General features: G+C 40.1%; 1 protein-coding gene across 5 annotated transcripts in view; it reads left to right on the forward strand.

Moving 5' to 3' along the window:
* ush2a (Usher syndrome 2A (autosomal recessive, mild)) overlaps positions 1–24,388 on the forward strand; it is a 237,332-nt gene that overhangs the window by 163,071 nt on the left and 49,873 nt on the right. For all 5 annotated transcript variants that reach the window (XM_042395524.1, XM_042395835.1, XM_042395601.1 and 2 more), the window contains exons 63-67: positions 9,001–9,224; positions 11,512–11,848; positions 14,410–14,607; positions 14,840–14,994; positions 21,540–21,738. In XM_042395524.1, coding sequence (XP_042251458.1) covers positions 9,001–9,224; positions 11,512–11,848; positions 14,410–14,607; positions 14,840–14,994; positions 21,540–21,738 — 1,113 coding nt within the window. The remainder of the gene's footprint in view (positions 1–9,000; positions 9,225–11,511; positions 11,849–14,409; positions 14,608–14,839; positions 14,995–21,539; positions 21,739–24,388) is intronic.

Below are 24,388 nucleotides of genomic sequence, written 5' to 3' on the forward strand. Positions count from 1 at the left end.
CATGAACTGAAAACACAGTGTAAAATAGTGGCAGCTACGCCTATACTCTGTGAATCTGGGGTTACACCATGGTTATGTACGTTATCAATGTTGTCGCCATGGTAACTACTTGTCAATCACAAGGTAGCCACGCAAAAGCATACACTGCTTTATCGTCTATTTTACTCCAAATGGGGCCATAATTTACAAAATGAACATCATGCGTTATTGAAGAAGACTTGAAACTAGCGATTGAGACCATAAACTCATCAGGAAAGTGTTTACTGAGGTAATAAATCAAGAAGTAGAGAAGTAGGGTCATTTTCTCTTAGACTTCCATAGAGTCTGACTTCTTTTTGCAACCAGTGGAGTCGCCCACTGTTGGCCATTAGAAAGAATGCAGGTTTAAGTCACTTCCACATTGGGTTCACTTTTCAGACTACCTGTTTGTTCTCTAGCAACAATCTTGCTCTGTTTACCAGATTTCTCCATTCCCTTATCCCAATTATAGAAACTGGTCCCTCGTTTATACTCTATGACTCAGTCATCCATCTCAAGCGCATCTGACAGAACAGATGCATTTCATATTTAATCAGTACAGCTACCTACACTAGGAACATAATAGCTCACACTTCACTTGCCCTTTAGACAAATAAGTGAGACCTAAATCCTCTGTTTTAGGCTTGAAGTCAATTTTCTAGCAACTTATGAGCGCAGCTACATTAGCCCTGTCAAAATTCTTGTGAACGCACAGCAGTACTGTGGCTGAACAGATCCAGTGTGACAATGACAGCGGACTGCAGCTGCTACTGCTGCTGTGCTGCTGACGTTTGTGACCAGTGTAGACTTGGATTAAGTCTAAATAGGTTCCTGTCTACATGTGTCTTTATTCAGACTTACCTGGTCAAGTAACATTAATATGTCATCTGCAATGGCAGGCCTAACTTCTACTCTGGCCAGTTTTAGTCTGGGGTATTATTGAGAGGGTCTATAATCCTTTCCTCAGCATCCCCAGTTGTTATACAATAACACAAAGTCTCCATGCTAAATCCCTCATTTCAAAATCTGCCAGTTTGTTTAAACAGCTTTCATTTCACTTTCAAGTAGATTAAATACTGTTTGTTTTTGGACAAGAGTGCCTCGGTTTTGTTGCAACATTTCCTCCTGTGTTGCAGGTTCAATACCAACTTTTAAGCTCTTCATTTGCTCCTCTTTTCTTCTCTCTCTGAGTTTGTATGTAAGATGTTTAGCTAAGACTTAGATGAGATTAGATGGTGTTTAAAGAAACGTGTGTGGTGTCTTTGGCCTCCCGTTGCTCTCTGACTCTCCCTAAGTCCCCTGCCTCACTGTGCGCGCTCCACTAATCATTTCCCCTTCACACTTTTACTTTATAGTGTGCAGTTCTTTAACTCTTCCATCTGCCCTTCAACCCCGCCTTCCCCATCTCTCACTGTGTGCGCTACAGTAAATGGCCTCCCCAGCTCACTTTTTCTTAAAGTGAATGAATCTTAAAAACGTGTGCATTTCTTTAACTCCTTCCCTTACTCCCTCCCTCTGTCCCAGCCCAGCAGGCCCTATCCAAACGTTCAAGGACAAATCTGAATATCCCTTTTCACCGTTTAAGTGTTAAAAGCCTGGCGGTGCCGGGGTGTTATCTTAACGCGCCTTGCCGTGCCATCATCAGAGCGCGTGATGAAAATGGCTGTGATGATGCTAAAAGAAAAAAAGAGGAGGGGGAGAAAAAAGTAATAATCAAATATGTTTTTCAAGGGCACAGTGACCATTTACTGAAGGAAAATTATCCCAGTAGTTAAGCTAGCTCACTCTGAGCCTGGTGGAGTTGTGAGAATGGATGCATTTGTGTGTACAAGTGTGTGCAAGTGTGCATAGTTTATATCTTCAACTTGGTGAATCCATGCCTCACTTTTCTGTATGTAGCTTTCTGTTTCTGCATATATACATGTTTCTTTATGCAGTGAGACAAACATCCTTTGCACGTCCTTTCATGGTTTCTGCCAAAAGATTCTCATCAGTTTCAGAGCGTGTTTTTTTCCTGTTTGTGTTTATGTGTGTGTGCGCACACATACGCGTATATCATTGCCAAAAGCCCCTCATCAATGATGGGTAGCAAATGGCCAACAGTAGTGCATTCCAAACAGCAGCGTCTGGCTGCTTTTGAAGATAGAGTACTCTCTGAACACAGGAAGACATTTCTCTCTCTGTTAATGTATTTATGATGATGGCTTTTCTATTAGGTTTACTTTAATGACTGGCAAGAATAAAACCAGAGGCTGTCAGGAGCACAGAGATGAGGACAGTCTGCACTGTGTGTGTTGTGGGTGCGTGTGTGTGTATATGCACGTGTGTGTTTGTGTATTTTATTTGTCCTTGTGTTATTCTTGATGTTTCTAGTGTTAGGCATTGTGGTTTTATTAAAAGTTGAGTAAGAAAATTAAATAAAATAGACACAAGGTCCAGGTATGGACAAGGAGCAGATTGAGCTCACTTGCCAAAAAAACAGTATACACACACACACACACACACACACAAACACACACACACACACACAGACCTACACATTTTAAACAAGAGATTACTCTAGGATGTAGATGCAAATAATACATGGATGGGCTATTTCACAGATTTGCCATATGTGTGGCATGTATTGCTCTTTTGCATTAATGTATTTTACAATCATGAAAGCCTTTCATCCCAATTCAACTCTGTTATCTATATACAGCAGACCAGTGGCTAGTTTTAGTAACCTACAGTTACAATGTAACTGTCTACAATGTGGAGGTATCTGCTCTGGGGTCACCATTTCAGTCTGTTGTCTGCAGTAAAGCTCATTTAATAATTTCACATCTCTGTAATGGACAAAAAAGGGTTATCTCTCCAATAGTTGGTCAATCTTCCCTAGACTGAAGGTATACATCTCTGTGGTTCAGTGCATGTGATGGATCATCTGTACTTGATAAGCATACTAACAAAACATTAATTTTTGTACTCACTCATTAATTTGTTGCATCCATGGGAGAATATAATACAGTATATTACATTTTTTATTTTAGCAAATAGTTACTCATCTCACATCTCTTAACTGTTTTGTTTGTCAAACGAGTGGCACTTTGTCATGCTAGCAGTATGGTCTGTCGGTTCACCACTTTGGTCCAGACTGAAATATCTCATCAGTCGTTCAATATTTGGTGTTCCCTTGACTTTTCCTCCAGCGCCACCAGTAAGTTGTCACTTTTGGCTTTCATTGAAATATCTCAACAACTATTTCATGGATTGTCATTCAGCTTTGTACAGACTTTCATGGTCCACAGAGGTTGAACCCCAGTGACTGATGTGATTCCCAGACTTTTAGTATGGCACCACTTATTCTGTGAAATATCTCAACATCTACTGGATGATTGGCACAAAATTTTGTACAGACTTTCATGGTCCCCTGACATTTCCTCTAGCATCACCATAAGGGTCACATTTGTGGTTTTTAGTGAAATGTCTCAACAGCTATTTGATGTTCCCCTCAGCATGATTTGTAAGAACTTTGATCTCTTAACTTTTCCTCTTGTGTGCCTGAGTACAGCCTCACAGAGCCGCTAGGAGGGCTGTAGACTGCTATGCTACATTCAGACCAAAAACAGCCCTGTGTTAAAACAATGCAAGGGGTTGTGTCGGTGAGGGCATGTTGCTTCAGGTACTGATAAACAGCAGAAACACAGCGTTCACGTTACAAAGTAATCCACCAGAAATGTGTGCTTGCATGTATGTGATTAGCCAATGCAGTGCATTTCCTCCATTCAAATGAATGAGAGGGCTGTATTTTTTCACACAGGGCTCAAGTCAGTCTGAACACAGCCTTTATCTTCTTTCTTCATCTCAGTCCCTCTTTCACATTCCTCTCTCTGTTGCTCTCTCACAGACACTAAACTTACCAAGAGCTGCTTTCTGTGTCTCACTCTTTGGTGGATCCCTGTAGAGCAGTGAAAGTATAACTGCTATTGAAGTTTTTACCCAAGCTCAGCACACACACACACACATGCAAGCAAACACAGGACAGATACACGCTAATACACACAATGTCACACACATGCCCAGCTGGTAATGTTGCTGAAATTAAAAAAAAAAAAAAAAAAAAAAAGACGTCAGAAAGACAAGAGGACAACTAGTCACCTGGGACAAGAGCAGGTGTGTGTGTGTCTGTGTGTCTGTGTCTTGCTGGCCCAACATCGACATGTGTGTCCACAGGGGAACACTGTGCACTGTTTGAGAAAGTCAATCCACTGTGATTTCATCTCTCGACATGGCATATAGTGTGGCCCCTCTGGAGCACAAAGCGTGCACACAGACACACTCACAAAAACGCACAGTCCTTCCTGTAGTGAGTGTGTGTGTGTGTGATACACGCACCTGTATCTGCATGTATCTTTGTGCATCTGCAAGTTTAGACTATAGAATGCAATGGACACAAAATGGACACAAAAATAAAATACTGGCCACAAAAGAGTTAACTTCTTGTTGTGACCTTAAAATCATCAACTAGTCAAGTCAGTTTTATTTATATAGTGCCAAATCACAACAGAAGATATCTCAGGGCACTTTTCACATAGAGCAGGTACTCTTTAATTTACAGAGACCCAACATTCCCCCATGAGCAAGCACTTGTAACGGTAAGGAAAAACTCCCCTTTAATGTGAAGAAACCTTGAGTAGAACTGGGCTCTAGGTGGGTGGCCATCTGCCTTGACTGGTTAGGTTGAGAGAGAAACGGGAGGGGGGAGAGGGGAGAGAGAGACACAGAGAAGCACAGCAACAACAATAATAAAAATAACAAAAATTATAGGAATATGCCTAATAATAATAGCTAGCAGTGGGCAAAAAGACTAATAATAACAATAGCAGCGATGAGGCATCATGCTGGACAGCAGTCAGTCCGCAGCCGAAGGTCCCCTGCAAGACGAGAAAGCACAAAACTCCAGGGAAGCTCCAACAGTCTAGGCCTATAGCAGTATACCTAAGAGCTGGTCCAAGGCAAACCTGGGCTGGCCTAAACTATAAAGTTTAAGCCTACTCTTAATTGTAGAGAGGGTGTCTGCCTCCCAGACAAAAACTGGAAGATGGTTCCACAGGAGAGGAGCCTGATAGCTGAAGGCTCTGCCTCCCATTCTACTTTTGGAGCCTGTAGGAACCACAAGTAAACCTGCATTCAAGGAGGGCAGTGTTCTAGTGGGGTAATAGGGTATTATGAGCTCTTTAAGATATGATGATGCCTGACCATTAAGGGCTTTGTAGGTGAGGAGAAGAAATTTTACATTCTATTCTGGATTTTACAGGAAGCCAGTGCGGAAAAGCTAAAATGGGAGAAATATGATCACTTTTTCTAGTCTTCATTAGTAGACGTGCAACTGAATTCTGGACCAGCTGGAGAGTTTTTAGAGACTTGTTGGGGCAGCCTGATAATAAGGAATTGCAATAATCCAGCCTAGAAGTAACAAATGCATGGACTAGTTTTTCTGCATCTTTTTGAGTCAGGATGGCCTAATTTTTGCAATGTTACGTGGATGAAAAAAGGCAGTTCTTGAAATTTGTTTTATTTTATATTCGTTCAACTATACACATACATACCACACGTGTCTGTACATATATATACATATGTGTATTATTATTCTTAAGTAAGTCACTTTTTACATGCTCCTTTGTTTCTGTGTGCTAGTGTGTGTGTGTGTGTGTGTGTGTGTGTGTGTGTGCTACTATGCATGCACACAAACCGTGTGTCTGTGCACTTGCTATGCACTTTGTGCCAAACCCCTTGTAATATATTCAGGTATTTAAAAGTGTTTGGTTTGTTTAAAGTTGTGGAGGGGTTTTGGTCTCCTAGAGAGCTCGGATAACCCTAATCCACAACACACATTTTTATCAGTAGTTCATTGGCAGGGCTAAATATTGACTTATCATTAAGTGGAATGACTGAAACCCTAATAATAATTCACGTTGTCTAAGCACCTTGTGTTGACGCGGCGCTCCCGACGCTATTAACGAATGTATGCAAATCCAACGTAAATCTGAAGATTAGGGCTGAAGCATTCTGCGATGCAAGAGAGAAAACAAGAGGTGTGTGATAAAATGTTGTCAACACATACACGAACACATGCACAAATACACACAGCTTATTGTGAGGAGGAGAAAATAGGTGTGTGTTTCAAAACATTAACACAAATGTACAACCATATCACACACACCCATACACAGATAACGCTTACAAAGACAGGGATTGGATTTCTGCTGAATGGGTGATAATACAATAGTGAAGTTTAGCAGCAGAATAGTAAACAGACGATGCAGACCTATGAACTGTGTGGATGCAGAGAGATAGAGAGAGTAGGGAAGGGCAAGAGGAGAGTGGACGCAAGAGAACAAGGGGTAGAGAGGTTGAGAAAAGAGGACAGGAGAGGAACCAGTAGGTATATGGTCAAAAGAGAAATAGAGAAATGGGTAAGTGGGTAATGAGAAGGTAGAACATGGATGAACTATGAAAGGTGCAGAAGAGAAAGACAGCTGCAGAGATCGAAAGATTTAGGTGAGAAGTTAGGGATGCAGGAAAGAAAGATCGATCAGTGAAAGAACAGATGGAGGAGAAGTTCGATATAACTCATGAACTTCAGGTCACAAGTGATAAAGTTGGCATTTCCTAGAGTCAGAAAAAAGTATGAGAGAGAATCAAGATTATGCAGAGTGTTTGAACAGAGAGCCCTGTTGATACAATACATGGAAAGACAGTCAGACTGTTGGAGAGTAAATGGAGAGGAGGCTAATGAGAGAAAATTATGAGACGTTGAGGTCCTGGTGTCCAGATGAAAGGGAGGCGTAGAAGTGAGGATGCTGAAAGGAGGAGGGATGAGTGGAGAAAAGCTATTTTGGAAAAGTGTTGAGCTGTTTATTTGCGCGTCATTGAAGCTGAAGTAAGGCGCTGGGGGAATTGGCCACCAAGCCTCCGCTCTGCAACAGCTGCCGCTGCTAAGTGAGTTACTAGCCGTCAGACTGCCTTTATGTCACACAATCACACACACATACACATGCATTTTCCTGTCACATGGTGTCTGTGATGGATGCTGTGAGGATATAATGCACTGCAACAGCACACGAGAAAATATGTGCCATTCTCCACTTTTGGCCTTTAAGTGAAATGATTGCTTATATTATCAGCATTTCATGTGCACAAAGAGTGAACGCTGATTAAGGTGTTAAACAATAAGTTATTTATCACTCCGCAACTAGCTGCAGCCCCATTAAAGGGCAAGGCCATGATACAAAGCAATGACTTAGTGTTTAATGTCTGCTGTCAAATAAAATGGGTACCACAGCTGGGGGTAGATAGTGCCACAGATCAGCATGTCATCAACTGCTCAGATAAATTTGTTAAATACCTCATGAAAGTTAGATTTTTTTAACTGTAAGCTAAATAATCACAAAAGACCAGGGGTTCTTCCAATTTTTCAGACTCTGATTTAAAATGAGAAGCTTTTACTGTTGGACTCTCATTAAAATACAATTTGTCCTTTTTCCATCAGCACAGATATAATATTTTACTCGTGCCATTCCGTGCCATGCCATACTCATTTGTATTTCCTATGCATCCTCACAGCAGGGGGTTACTTTGCTGACTCAGTATTATAGCAGGACAATATTATAGCCCTAATCCATTGCAAGGCCAAAGCAGTCCCCCCCTAGCTAAGCTGTGTTGATCACCTTTATCTAACACACAGTGTTCAATTTTCCTGCACTTCTCTCCTTTGTTGAGGTATCAGAGTTGTATAGTACATAGCAGTGTTAATTTTTTCACTGTTAGTGCAAACCCAAAGTTTGGGTTCTCACTAACAGTAAAAAAAAATATCCAAAGTGTTGACTTGGTATCGTGTACATCCAATTCAAAAAGTGGATAAGGCAACATCAAATGTAATTAGACTTAATGAAGTTTTGGACCTATAATTGTTATGTAACTATTGTCGTTACAATAGATTTAGTTAGTGTACTTGTTACACTACAATTATCTTGATTTGTCAGTTATTCAGTGTTATTTGAATTTCAAATGGAATGAAATGAATTTGAAATTTGATATTCAGCTGAAAAACATTTACAGGGAAATGGAGTGATAGCATGTATTTTAAATGTCACCTTGCTGCTGAAGGTGAAGTGGTGGCAGACAGGCATCACCGATCACTGTCAGAGATGGCAGCTCTCAGAAAAACACACATCCTCTCCCCCCTGCACTCCTCAGAAGGCGTAGCCTGAATATTACTGCCGTACAGATAGATGTATATAGGCAAGGAGAAGAGGCATGCAGGTGAGGAGAAAAGGAGGAAGAGAAGGAGGGATATGAGAGGAGATAACAGAGGATGCACACTAATATTCATAGCAACCTAAATACCGTTACTGCGCAGATGAGAAAACGGAGATTAAAGAGGAGAGGGGAAGGAAGTTGGGAAGTGTAGAAGCAAGACAGTATAGTCCTGCATTACTTAGATATTGTTACAGTATGACATCAGGAGGGGAAGGGAAGAGATTGAGGAAGAGTGTACTATATGGAAGGAGGAGACAGGAGAAAAGACAGAAAATAGGTGAGGACAGGAGCACAAGAGGAGCTGACACTGGCAGCTCAGCAGTAGCTTATTCTTGTAGACATTCAATGATCTGGGAGGACCAAAGGCATTTATACTGTAGATGATGTGGCGTCACTATAATACTGATTTCTTGAAAATGCTAGTATTGTTTGACAACCATAATATGGTTCCCAAAATTGGCAGCAAAATTTAATTTCAAGAAGTTAAAACTAACTCATTTGAAGCTTAAACACATACTTGTCATTTTTAGTATGTGAAGGTGGCTCATAAAAATGAATTTCCTTCATCTGTATAACTTATTGCACCAGGTTTTAACCAGTTTACTTTACTGCTCAAGTAGGATCAAAAATAAAACTACACACTAAACAATAATGATATGCATATTTTCTTGTCTTTAGGTTTTGTCTGCTGCGGTCCTGACTACATAAACTCTTCAACCTCTCTTTGCTGTGTGGGCAGTGACGGATTTCCTACAATGCACCCTGCTGGCAATGCCACAGTCACACTGCAGTGCTGTGGGTCAAAGGTTATACGTCAGGAAGAAGAATGCTGCAATGGGATTGGCTATGACCCTCAACGACACGTGTGTGCTAACCGACCTACACCCGGCCTGTTAATACAGGTGAGTTTGGGTGTGAAATAATGAGCCTCATGTAAGAACTACTTGTACCAGCAGATTTGTTCTTAAATGGCATGTACAAGGGATTTATGTGAATTTGTGTTTACCAATTTTCTTAGGCATGAGCGAAATTCACAAGTGGTCCAGATCTTTTGTACAACTCATGTACATACAGTCTGCCTTCCTCCACTGGATAAAAAATACTAATTTGACCTGAATCATGTCTTAATCTGAATTAATTAGTTTCAATGTGATACCACAATTAACTAAAATAAAACGTATAGCTAAAAAACTTAATGTAAATTTAATATTCTGTTTACCATATCATCATCATCATTATTATGGCATGCCAATTTACTGAGATGCTTTATAGATTTTATGAATTTTAGTGGAATTTTCCAGCACAGCAACTCATACATTTCAGTAGTCACTCTTACAGCTGCCTCAGGATCTTTATGCTGGTTGCTGTCCAGTGTCCTCTTTTGCATCTTGGCAGTGCAACATCACCTACTGTAGGCTTTAATATTCCCTCGTCTAATATCCCTGTCAATTCAACTGATTTGAATTAGAAAGATGTTTTTTAGCATCTAACTTCATGTCAGTCTGAATATTCCATCTTCATTTCTGTCAAAATACAGGGCTGCTCTGATGACACATCATTGACAGCTGTACTATTAATATTTTCTAATTGTTTTTTTGTCTGCTGATTTCTGACAACAGGACTTTAAGCTCAGCAGTGTGAAAAATAAAGCGCAAACAGAGCAGAACAATCAAATCAAATGACCAAATCTCACAAACAGGAAATCTCATGAGCAGGTGGCATTCATCAGACTGAAATTAGTAATTTATGACAAGTTTGTGAGCCTCACTGAAAAAAGTAGGAGAGATTTAGGATAAGAACACTAAGATGTTCTTGCATGAGGCCCAATGTTTGCAATGTGCACGTCTCTATGGACATCTGGGGGTCTCTGTGTTGATGTTTATGTGCCAGTAAGTGAATGTTCTCCCAAAGATAGAGAGAAATCTAATCTGTTGTTTACACTATGTGGTGTATTTGCTAATACATATAGTATACCATAAATGAGGAAATATCAAGAACACAGTCAGGTTTAAACTGTCAATTTGTCAAGCTAATTATTTCTACATCTCACACACACACTCTCTTTGTTTCCTCTCAGTGATGCGGTTGTCTAGTGTCCCAGTTTCATCATAGCTATGTCTGTCTTTGCTGCAGTTCAAATGTCCACTGGAAGTGTTTCAAGGGAAAAACATCCTCAAGTAGTCTGTTCTTCGGCAGCCACAATTATAATACTGTTCAAAGATATTTTGGCAACATTTGCAGCTCATCAGATCAATGTGGTTACAGATATTTTGTGTCTGTATGTTACTCTTTTAATTACACAACACACTGTCTTATTTTTTTTTGGTGTCTGTATTTCCTGAAGAGTATATTAGTGGAAGAAAAACTGTTGCATCCCTCTGTTGTTCCTCACAGACTTTGTTGGATAAGAGACATAAATAAACAAGAAAAACTAGATTTGCTACATATACAAAGTCAATAACAAATAAAATGTATTATTAAATATAAATTACCTATCAGTAGTATTACTAGTATATTATTACATTCAAATACATAAATTTGTATTTTCTTTGGAGACACTAGTTGGTCTCTGGCACATGTAGAGCCAAAAAAAAAGAGCCCAAGAGAGATGTTCGGTTTACGTATCCAGGAGACATTAGGGGTTAGATAGAATCTCTCTGTCTCTCTCTCTCAAACTCACACACATTGTCACATCAGGAGTTGGGGACTGGGCCATCTTCCATTTATCAACTGGGGTCATGTGGTGTTTGTGTGTTCCTAAGTCAGCATGAGACATGCACACATACACACACAAAGGCACACACACACAGGGACAAAGGGTAGGAACTCTCATTAGCTCTAATGATGTCATTAAGGACCATGCATACCACACATACACACAAACACACACATGCTGCATGTATGTGTGTTAGAGACACCTAAGAATTAATATAATTTTTGCTTACAACATATAAGATCAACAGTTTCTGTTAGTCTTTCTTTTTGTGCAGTGCAATCATAGATATGATTTACTGAAAACAAAAATTTTGAACCTCATATTTCCCTTTTCTCCCTTTTCGTCTCCCTCTCCCCTGACTTTGCTCTTTATTGCCCTCACACTGTTTGACTCCTCCGTCTTCCCTCCCCATCCCTTCTCTTCCTCTCAATTTTTTCCATCTCTACCTGTGTCTTTCTCCTTCCTCTGTCCAGCACCAGTGTATGCAGGCCACTGTGTGTCCTGTAGCTGCAGCCTCTACAGCGTACTGTGGCTCCTGTGACCTCGATCCATCTATGACTGCCTGCACATGGGTCCTGTCTGCAGACACACATCCTGACACACCCTCAACATACTCACCTTCCATCAACACCACACAGGAAACTCTCACTACAGGCCTGTATATACATACAAACAGGAGTGATAACACATACAAAATAGCAAATACACACAGTCATACACACATTGGCAGCCTGGGATACAAGGGAAACCTGTGCTCATCTCATGAGGAGGTAGTGTACAGCGGAGATGCCAACAGATACACGTATACAGGTAATCACGTTGTGTGTATAGGTGTGTGTGTTCAGTGAAATAATATAGTTTAGAATAATTGAAAAGTACTGTTCAAGGGTAAGTATCTGATTTTTGGAATTTTTATATTCTTTTTTTCTGCAATTGACACAATTATTTTGCCATCTATTTGATCAAATTTGTCATCACTGCTCCTCACTGTACTCTGCCTCAAACATGAAGCCTTGTTAGCATTTAGAAACTAAAGTTTTAGCTGCTCGTGAGTCAGTTAATGATCTGAGCAGCCAGGCAGATTAAACACTTAATTCCGAGAGCAAGTCTGCAGTAGGCTTTTCTCTCCTTCAGATTTTTAAAATTTCAAGTACCAAGTCAAGTTACCTGAGTGACATCACACAAGTAGTTTTCTCAGACAACTTTCTTTTACATGTTGTTGTTAAAATTTGAAATCTGAAGTCAGCCACATTGCCTTTGAGCGCTTTAAAAGTTTACTTTAAGGATATTTTAATCTAATAGTCTTTTATCTGGTGTCAGCATGCCTGTACGCCTTTAGCTATTTTAGTTTTAAACATTTTGACCATTCATAATGTATTTGCATCTCTGCTTCTAACCTATGACTTTGCTGGAAAATAGGACTCGCTATGAAGAATAACTAATACAGCCTATAACCATCTGTGAAACACACAACTCATAGAAATTGTGAGCCTGCAGAAACCAATTCTGCATTTACTCTAAATGTTTCAGCCGCTGCAATCAGCGAGCTTTTCGAGACAGATGCCCTTCCACACACTCAAACACACACACACACACACACACCCACCAAGACAGCTGTTGCAGTGTACATTAATAGCTGTAACGTGGTAACTCTCTCCGTGCTGTACACTGGTGTGTCATTAAAACTTAGAGATGGGCGTTTAAATGCCATTTGAACATTCTCTACTATTTATCAGCCCAATGGGAGTTGGAGTGTATGTGTGTGTTGGTGTTTGTGGGCGTGTCTGTCCGGATATTCAGTCTGTCTGCACATTATTTATCTGGGTAGTTAAGTCTGTTTAATCAAGACTAATTGTGGTTGTGGGTGTTACGTGTGCGTATGGGTGGTTGTGCACCCATAATTACATTTTTTTTTGTGTGTGTTAGTATCCCAGTTAGTTACTATTTAAGTGTGCCCGTGCGTGGAATGTGGTTTTCGATATGTGTTTCTATTACTTTATATGTGTGTGTATGTGCGTGTGTGTGTGTAGCATGGGGCGGTTAGGATAAGAGTTTCTAGGCGATGCTGTGACACCATCTGGGCAGAGGCACATAAAGCTGTCGCCACCCACCATACACCAGATGTTTCTTGTGCACACATACACACACATACTCACACACACAGGGTATCATGCTATACTTCCCCTGGTAAAAAACCTAAACTAGATCACACACAGGTAGGTGCACATGTGCTGTAAATAGGCTATATATTGCCCACACATAATGTATATTTTTAATACTTTTTGGAATCAGTTCTCAATCAAACACTTAAACTGAATTTTTTACACATGTATCTATGTTCACACGTCCAGTGATTAATTTACATGTGGGTGTCACTATGTGTGTTTTTTTGCAGTTTCAGTTTCCACAGTAGTAAAGACAAGAGTCCCAGACTGGCGGTTAAAACATGGTCTCATTTACAGCAGCAGTCCCTTAGCACTCCTAAAAATAATGCACATCCCGTATGTGTGTGAGTGTGTGCGAGTACATCTGTATGTATATATGCTCCTGTATGTATACCTCACCAGAAGGGCTGTAACAACCTGTTTCCCAGAATGCCTCAGTCACCGCCTGACATTTACAACTATGCGCCAGTGATAGTGCATATATTTGGTATATGTTCATATAATGTCTACTTAAATTGGCAATACAGCTCCCTGTACACACATTCTTAAAGATGGAATTATTGTTACTGTAACTACAAGTTCTTTGGATGAACACGTCTCCCATATGTTTCATGAATGGTACAAGTTTTATTTAAGGGCACGATTTCTCTAAAGATTTTAGGGCACAAATCTATCAGAATTATTTTGGTGAACACCTTTTGTATTCATTTATATTTTTTTATAATCTTGCTGGTGAGGAGTGCAAAGCTGCAAATAAATTTATTCAAAAATATTTCTCTATTTTGTAAATAATGTGTAAAGATTGCCCTTGCAAAAAAGGAATCCCTTATTCTCATTGTGCTAGTGCCATTACATACACTCAAATACATTAAAACAATACACCAAAGAGTCCATGTTGTAATGTGTATTATTGTTGATACTGTACTGATTATTTGATAAAATCATAGTTAGACTTTTCCATCAAATCCACAACAGATTTAAGTCTCTTTTCTATCTATCCCCACAATATGTCATTTTAATAGAATATTATCTCTTTTGGAAAGAACTCATAACAAATTTACAAATTGACTGTTTGCATACTGGAATTTTAGTTTATACTATGTGTGCACTCATGATATAACTGAGATTTATTCATTGGCCTATATATTTACAAAATTATTTATTTCTCTTCCTTTGTTCCCTTCTTCCTCTCTTCCTCTCTACTAGACTCTGACCTGGAGCCCTTCACCACCTATGAGTACAGAGTGAGGGGCTGGAACAGCTTTGGACGAGGCTCCAGTGATGTTAGAACAGTGACCACCAGTGAAGATAAACCATGGGGTGTGGCACCGCCCCGCTGGAGTCGGCTAAGTGAACGAGATGACATCATCCAATTGCGCTGGCAAGCACCTGCCAGGCCTAATGGTATGTATATATGTGTGTGTGTGTGTGCGCGCATGTACTTATCACTACTTTTTGGATGTGCTTAAAAAATCATTCCCTTCTCTGTAGATGTGGATCAGTTCAGTAACTTGAGTAGGGCAGTATGCACAGTTAATGTGGATGCGATTTTTTAAAAACGTCAAGATGTTTTAAATCTATTAGATATTGAGAAATTAATTAATTATCAATTGAACCACCTTTTTCATTTCACCAGGGGACATAACCCACTATGTTATACTGCGTGATGGACAAGAGCGTTACCGCGGTGATGAGAACAGTTTCACAGATGTGGGTGGGATCAGGCCTTTCCAGGAATACAGTTACCAGCTGCAGGTCTGTAACCGGGCTGGTTGCACTGATAGCACACAGGTAAGAATATTCGTGTCAGTGCTATTATACTGTATTTTTGCTGTGCCTCACTAATATTTCTGTGTTGCATCACAACATTAGCTGGCATGTTATCTTATGCTTACCTGTTACGCAATTATGACAATTTTGGAGCATTCAGTTTGGAGCACTCAAAGCAAACACACATGGCTGGCCTGCACATGGAAACGTTTGACATCTTGGCAGCAGCCACTGAGAAAACCAGTAATTATTGCATTGATGAGTGACACTTCACAATTGTTATTTTGTAGTTGTTTTGTACAAAAAGAAAGTCAAATATTAGTGATTGCACCTGTAGGTGAAATGGGATTTTCCTTTGCTTCTTGCTATTACTGTTTTAGCTGATTGTCTGCATTATCAGCGCTCCATGTAGAGCTTCCTCTCCTTTTCTTTCTTTTTCTCCCTCTCTTTCTTACACACATCCATACAGATACATACACACACAGCAAAACTGTACTCAGTTGTAGCACCCCATTTCCTAAAGACATTATTCCCCTGTATGATTATCTAATGGCTTCTCAAAAGATGGACTGAGCTTCACTGAACTAAGCACCACTTTACTCTGTAGTTTAGTTCACTCCTTTAATTTAGCCTGAATACTTAAAGAGAAAGAGAGAGGTGTGGGGAAAAAAGTGTGTTGGTGTGTGCATGTGTGTGTGAAAAAGACTGAGAAATCAGAGAGAACATAGCCCCCTCTTTTAATTACTATTAGCATCATCTGATAGATAAAAGGAGAACATACATATGTTGGTGTATTGTTACTTGTTAATCAGTGTTTTGTCAGTGTTTGTGTCTGTCAAGGAACAAAAATTAGCTTCTTTGCCATTTGGCCAGAACATAGCTAATCAATAAATTTACCATAATAGTCGACAGTGTGCAGGAGTTGCTTTTGTTACTTGAACTCATCTTTTATTTTCCCATATACCTGTCTGAGAATAAGTATGCAAAGATCACTTTTCCTGTTCTGTTGAGGAGAAATTGCCTGGACATGCAACTCCCTACTTCACATTGGGTACATTTACAGAAGCAATCTTAAAGTCTGTGTAAAGCAACGATAAATGCCTATTCTGAGTTTGTCACACCACAGAACAATGTGTAATTAACCAACCAGCCAAATCGTGAAAAAATAAGCAGTATTCTCTGCTCTGAAATGCTGGGGGCGTGTCCACTGAAGGCGATGAAGGCATGGCCCAAATGAACAGTCTGAGTTAACAATGCTCATACCAAACTCTCGTATAAAAATACACACTTTAAAGTAGGCTTTGTTTATAGGTTTAAGGCAAGCAACATGGATGATATTTTAAAAATAATGTAACATTAGGAGCCACTGTTTAATTCGGCACATATTTTGTAGGTAAAAGGACTTTTTTCAATTAAAATGTAACCTAAACGACTAGTTAACAAGCAAAGCATCACCAATCATTGTTATTTTAATTGTCATTTTTTTCAATGGAGTTTGGTGCACTTTATGTTACTCACTTATCTGCCGAACAGTCCTTGGTGGCGTCATTGTGGCCATCATCCTTGGAGCAATTGTCTCACGCTGTACTTTTTGGTGTAATGTTGCCCAGCAAATGCTGTTGCACAGCCGATGCTGAAGCCGAAGCAGCGGGCAGCGGCCAGTGTCAGCCGGTGTTGGCTGTTGCCGGCGTCTCATCAGTTGACTGTACCCGTCCTCCCAGCCAAACAGCTGGTGCTGAAGCCGAAGTTGCTGGCAGCTCCAGCCATCAACGGACGTTTCAGCTGGGTTTAAAATAACTCCTTGAGCACTAACGTTGACTGATTCACCGGTACCAGCTGATCATCTGAAGTGAATCCCAGTTGTCTCTGATGAAAGTTTGTAAAACCACCCGGTGAAAAAATAGTAACTATGAGTACGTGTGCTCTAGTGTTTATGTAGTGGAGGAGGTGCTAGTAACCCCTCTACATCATAGAGCCACCATTTCAGGCCCGCCCAAAAAATCTTCAACACAGAAATGGTGAAAAACAGTTTAACGCTCTAACTCCACAATTCAGTACTACATAGTTCACAGTCTTTTCACATATTTTCAGAAATTATTTTCTAATATGTATAATGTGTTTAAAAAGAAATCTCTCATTTTCCTTTACACAGACTTTAAAGCATTGATCATCTGCCGTTGGCTGCTCTTCTGATCCGTTGTTTGGCTACTGGCCTTTAAGCTAAATGATTAAAGCCTCCTCAGATGCTGATTTCTAGACATTGTTTTACATCGGAATTCAGCTGCTCAGTTGTTCGGTATATTTTATAAATTATAAATCTGTGTCTGACCTTTGTTGTTAGAAAATTACAGTGTGTGATATTTTCACACTGTGTGAACTCTTGTACTGTTCCCATGTCAGAACAAGTTGTTATTTAGCCTTGTTTCCGCTCTCCCCCTGTATGCGAGGCTCTGGATTTGCTGAGCCTAGCTGATGTTTGTGATAGCGTCCATAATAGCTTCACATAGAACTCCCCCTTGCTATCTCTCTGGCTGTAGCTGAGCTGATATCACCACAACAATTAATTTCTCCGGCTTAGAGATGATGAAAGCTCCCGTTGAAAACTGTCTCTCTCTCTTTTAAAGCTAATTTAACATCTCATTATTTTGCACATTCTTACATATAGAGGAAGCCTGTAGATGTGTCACTGGGAGGGGTGGATGGACGAGAGAGGGTGGGATGGGGGTACAGTTGGTTGAACTTGTTGTGAGGTGTAGATAAATGGATGATGGATGGATTAATGTATATAATAAATGAACGCTGGGAAGAATGATGACAGATGAAATGGGAATGGATGGATGTAGGACAGAGATAAAGGAAGGAGAAGTATTTACTTTTAACATTGGTTGGCTCCTATATCCTCAAAGAAGTCAATACATATCAGTGGACATGCTCATGATTAGGCTGCTACTTGTAAGTAGCCAGTATTCCATGTTCATGGTCATCACCTTGTTGTAGCTTCTTAGAGCCAGAGCAGCTAGACCCACGTAAAGAATGGAGCCCAGGTAAAGTGAGTGAACCTAAGTGAAATCCAGTGCTACAGTGACCTGTCAGTCTCAAGACATACAACCAGTACATGTACTATAAAGCTACATTAAAAGACTTGTGACCACTAGAAGGCAGAAAGACTCAAAAACAAACTTTCAGCAGCACAGCCCAATTATAACATATGTATGTGCTAGTAAACCACTGCTTAAATGAAAAACCCAGTACAAACACAGCAACCGAGTAATCATCATTATCGGTTCATTGTAGTCATGTATGCTGGCCATACTGGACAAAAAGGCCAGTATTCACTCAAACTTTGTCGTAGTTCTTGTAGATCTGAACGTCTGCTTCTTTAGCTTGCAAGACAATCAACTTTCTTCACCATTCGTTCTCTTACCTTTACTTCCTGCCAGTTTATGCTGGCCAGTGGATACACTGCCTGCTTGCCTGAGCTCATTTGCTGGAAGCATCATATTATGAACCAAAGCAATGAGCTGAAATCGGCTTAAAGCTGCAACTAAAAGCTGTTTAGAGCAGAATTGGCTGTTGATTCTCAGTGTGTTCAGCAGTAATTGGAAAGGTTATCAAAGTAATTCAGTAATCTGTTCCTGTTGTCTATCTGAATTTGTTTTGTACTCGTTTATACTACAGTGACATTGTAAAATGTTAGAAGACACGTTGAGACTGTTTGCATAATAAGTTTTTTACTTAATAGTTGCGTTGGGTAGAGAGCAGGTAGACTGACAGTGTAAAGCTCTGACATTCATTTATATTGACTGTTTGTGTTTTGTTGTTGTGCCTGTCTGTCTTTTTTGTACAGCAGCCAAATTTGTCATGTAGTCTCTCCACAAGTGCTCTCTGGAGGTTTTATTGTTGGTATAAACACCCGACATGTGCAATTAAATTAACATTTTGCATACATCTAATGCAATAAAGCGAACAGTGTGATGCACCAACTAGACCTCTCATATCTAAAACATCTCTATATGGAGGCAGACCTCTAGATCCTCATGCCTGGAAACTTTCTCCATTTACCAACTACATGACCAACAGGAGAACTCTGTATACATGCACATACCTTCCTAAAGCCATACACACTTACACCACAAACTCAATCTCTGCCTTCCATGTTCTCTCCGTCTACCTCCCTGTCTCTCACACACATACATATGTTCACACAAACAAGTGCACCCACTCTCAGCAGAGGGTGGAAAGGGAGTGAGTTGGATTAGTTTGTACACCAGTGAAAATTGGCCAAACAGTCCCAATTATGGGATAACTTGGGCTAACCTAATACACCACTGCAATTACCTGGCATCAGCCCCCCCCGCCCCCTCCTTCCACATACACAAACACAGGCACAGACAAACAAACACAGACACACACAAACGCACACCTGCTGTGACAACAGAAGGTGCTGATCTAATACAGTTGGTCACTTAGAGAGGTAGGAAGAGCGATTGGTCCTCCTTTGTCTTCGAATCCTTTTGTCCTGTTCTCTCTGCTATTTGTCTCCTGTCATTCCCCTGATCGTAACGCCGCACTCTCCAGTTTCTCCCAACTGTTGTCTCCTCTTTCGTTTCTCTTCTCCCTCTGTCTAACCTCTCTCATCCTCACTCCTCTCCACTGTCCGAACACCAGTTTCTGTCTTACAACAACTGTCATCTTGTGTCCAACATTCCACCGTCTCTCTTTTCTACGTGTCTCTCACAATCCTGTTTTCTTTTGTTCCTCCAAGTTTCCATTTCTTTGTATACAAAAAGAAGGATGGTATGAGGATCCTAGTGAGTTATTGTAGTTTTTTGATATGTGTGAGTGAAATATAAGTATCTGCAATGTATGTTTCTGTGTGTTTACTGATTCTGGCCGTCATGTTTATATGTTATACTATATATTCAGTCTACTCTGTCGAATTATAAGATGCACGTTATCTTTGTATTCATGTACTGCTCAACTCTGGATCCTAAAGTATGTAATTTTGATTTTAATTGTCCACCAAAGTAAAGTTGCAGCAAAATAAAGTGAGATTTTAAGTTACAGTTACTGTAATCAGGCATATATTAGATGGTTATATAGCTTTTATTTTCTTTAAATTTGAGTAAAATCTTGACAGATACCATACCATACTTGACAGCACACTGAAGCACTCACTGATTTATCGCACACTTCCCCTACAACTTCCTTCTATTCTTCTTCTTCTCTGCCTCCCTTGCTGTTTCCTCTCTTCCTCCTCTTTGTGTTTGCGTGCATATACCTCCATGTACCTGTGTGTTTGTAAGCATGTGCATGTGCGCGTGTGTCTCTTTAGTTGTAGGAGCAGTGTTCTAATTGCATAGCACTGTGTGGGACAGGTGGGGGAAGTGCTAGTGACAGTCTATTAAGGTAGGATATCCCTGTTGCCATTAGCAGCAGATTGCCCAGTGATTCTGTGGTCTCACATTCACCCAGCATTCACAGGAGCCCACAGACACTACACTAAGAATATACAATAACATGGTCACTAACAACACTGCACTAAAAAGCAGTCATTTGTTTCACGTGAGCTGGGCCTGTTGTGGGATTGCTTTTTTGATTTATTTTGTTTTTCTTTTGTGCCAGCAATGGTTGGGAAATATATTGCAACTGGAACCCACAGATCCAGTAGAGTACATGATAATTAAAGTTCTAATTGTAAGTTGTGTTGCTGAAATTGCTTTTAGTTGAATTCTTTGTCATGCAAAATGCTTAAATGGTAGAGTAGGTCATTTCAGGCTTATATGTTACATGGGTGGTATACTGGAGAAGACAAAACTGACTAAAAATGGAGACAAGATAATGTTAGCCTCCAGTGTTCCCACAAATACCCATATAACCTAAATCATTGGAAACATTTTCTGGTCCCTGGATTCATCCAGTATTCACATATATTAATTCACATGCTTCTTTCCATTAGATCAGTGGGTTCCAAGAATAGAAAGTAGTGTTGTATAAAACACCTGTAATTTACAGACTTCTTGCAGATTTTTCAGTATATGCAGTCAGAGTGTGTTAAAATTTGGTGATACTGAAGTAAATTCACTTTAATCATCATGGTGCTTTGTAGCATGATCTTTCCAGTAATGCAGGTTGTGGATATGTTGTCTTTTGGTTTAATTTGCTTCCAGTTTTAGTCCCATTTGCCAGAACATTGTAACATAAAAATATGCACCTTTCCACATTTGTCCCTCTTTCTGTTTTTTTTTTTTTTTGTGAAAAATTATGTCACCAGCAAATGTCTTCCTCTGTTGTCAACAAGGTGTTTATTACCTTAGACAGTGAGGCCCTGAATTTGAATGCATGTTTTTATCAGGTTTTGATCATGTTAATTGCTTTCATAAATGATCACGGCAGAAGTCCATCTGTTGTCCACACCTTTATGACATTCTGTAAAATATCAGAAATATGTTATATTTTATGTTTTTGTGTGTGTTTCCTTCTGTCTGCATCTGTATGTAATGGTTTTGTGCCTCTGTGTATATGTCCACATCCGTGTGTGTGTGTGTGTGTGTGTGTGTGTTTAGGTGGTGGCAGTGACAGTCCAGGGAGTCCCAGAGGGGGTGCAGGCTCCAGTGGTAAAAGCCTTGAGCCCCTCCTCTCTTCATGTGAGCTGGTCCGAACCTAAACGTCCCAATGGAAGAGTGCAGTGGTACCACCTGAACCAGACCGGTCTTGGAACCATATTTACACACATTGAGGGACCCAGAAATTATACTGTGACTGGTAAGATACATGTTGTCTCCTTATCTGACCATCTGCCTCACTTTTCATGCACTCCTCAACTCTCTCTTTCATTTTTGTACTTCATCCCTCTCTTCTGTCTCCTGCTCCTGTGCTCTTCTTTCATTCTCCTGTAACCTTCTTCATTCCCTTTCTCTCCTGGCCCTCATTTCTCCTTCTCACTTACCTCCCTTTTCTCTTCTTTCTCTCTAAACAGTTCTTTGTTTTCGTTGTTTTCTTTTTTACTTTCCTGCTGCCCTTCTTCTGTCATTGGTGCCATTTCCTTCCTCACAATTATCAACCTTCTTTTCTATTCCTCCTGTCTTGAGTTATACAGTTTCTCCTTTTCCTCTTTTCTCCTCCTCTCCTTATTACCTGCTTCTCTTTCTCTTTTCTCTCCTTCTTTCTTCTCTCTCCTTTCCTCTTTTCCTGTAACACTCACTTCATTCCTCACCCTTTTACCTCCTAAGCTCACACTCCAGATATTCTTACCTCCTCCCTCCTTTCCTTTGTCATCTCTGAACCCTCTCCTCTCTCATCCTCCTCCTCTTCCCCTCTGCTTACCTGTCCACTCCTCCTCTCTCCTCCCCCATCTCCTCCCTTTCCCTTTGTCATGCATTTATTTATGTATGCTGGTTTCTGGAAGCCATCTAATGACTGAATTTACACCTGATTCCCGCCACACTCTCTTTGGCCCAGCCCCTTACACAGACACAAACACACACAAACATGCTCACATGAACACACATGCACAGAAGAAAACCCATCAAGCACAGTAGAGGAGCACACAAGACCAGGCTACTTGCACACACACACATGAGAAAAACAAAAACATAAATACACAAACCACAAAACAAAAGCAGTGTGAGGCCCAGTGCTCTAAAAAACACTTAAAAGTAAAGAAGGTATACAACCAGACAAACAGAAGTGTTGGCTTGTCTTTATACACAAACATGGTGGTGTCAGGACTGGGTGATTTGTGGGTCTTGTTTTATCTACCCTGAGGAGGAGCAGTGTTGCTGGCCCTGTGCCATCAGTCACAACATACATACACACACACACACATACACACACACACTCACACACTTAGACATGCAGGCACAAACATCTGCATTAAGCATTGCAAACATTATTGTCTGTATGAAAACTGAACATATCAGAGACACAACAGAGAAATACATCACAGTAGACACACTTATCTAGACTCACTACCTATCTGAAACTGGAATAGTTAAACTAACTTTAGATGTAAACATTTAAAGTGTTCCAAAGCGGATTTGATCCCCTACCCCCCAATAGATTTTTATGTGTAAGAACCAATTGATGACATTTTTGAAGCTGAAATCCAGTAGCATTTTCCCTTCACAGTTCTCTCCTCTCTGACTTGGACTCAGACCAGGCATCGGCTTTGCCAGTAGCCAATAGACTATTCCCATGGTGCCTGTGGTTGGCTTGTATGGTCAGGAGGTGCGTGTGCACGAGCATGTGTGTTTGTATGTGTAGGCATGAGGCAAAGCAAACAATGCCAAATAGAGATGGTAATGTGCTGTAATACTGTACCACCCCCATGTGCCAGTGTAAGCAACCAGCATGCGTGTGTGAAATTCCCCTGTCCCCCAGTGAGACACTGGAAAACCCTGCGTATTCAGCCAAAACCACTACTGGGGCAGTCTCTCTCTCTCTGACTCGCTCTCTTATTTCTCCATGTTGCAGCTCTCTTTGTCACAACATTAACTATGGTTTAGGAACAGATTCCAGTCTTTTAATATTCCTGTTTGCTGAAAAACAACTGAAACAGAAACATTCAACACAATGTTTCACATAAACAAAGGCTCAGAAATAGATAAACTTTTTTGTAGCCAATACATATTATTTCAAAAAGACCTTGAGTGTTCTTAATGCCAGTCCTGCAGATTGGCTGCTTCATACAGCAGGTTTATTAACTGTAAAAATAGGCTTTGGTTACTTACTTTCTCATCTGCACTTTCTCTTTTTTATCATTAACAAAATAAATTATATTTTTATTTATATACTCATATTTTAGCAAATTGTTTAAATTCAATATTAACCTTGCAATATTAATATGTGTGTTTTTAAACAATATTTTGTGTTATTTAATTTATCTTATTCAGTTTTTCTTTTACACATTTATAACCATTTCAGCGTACACACACATACACACTCACACACATATACTACACACTGACTCAAGTGTTCCTCTTCATACCGATGTGGTGTTATTGTAATGAGTAACTGCCATTGAATGGCAGCTGTTGAAACTGTTGTGTGCCACAACTTTAAATAGAAAACCAATAAAAAGTGAAATAGAGAGACAGAGCCAGTCAGATGAGAGGTGGGAAGTAGCTTCAGTGGCAAAATTAAATAAAGAAGGAAGGACAAAAAAAAATTATACACACTGAGAGAATGAAAGAAGCACAGAATGACACTTTTTAAAAGAGAGTGAAGGAGAAAAGGAGGAAGGAGTGGAACAGATGAAAAGATGGATGGATGTATCTAAGTGTTTTCAATGAAATATGAACAGAAATAATTGCTGTGCTACTCCCTCATCCTTAATGTTTAATACGCCATTATTCATCTTCTCTGCATCTCTCTCACAGCTCACACACTCACTCACTCAAACCACAGAAACAGG

The sequence above is a fragment of the Thunnus maccoyii genome, chromosome 1, assembly GCF_910596095.1.
Source record: "Thunnus maccoyii chromosome 1, fThuMac1.1, whole genome shotgun sequence".
NCBI lineage: Eukaryota > Metazoa > Chordata > Actinopteri > Scombriformes > Scombridae > Thunnus > Thunnus maccoyii.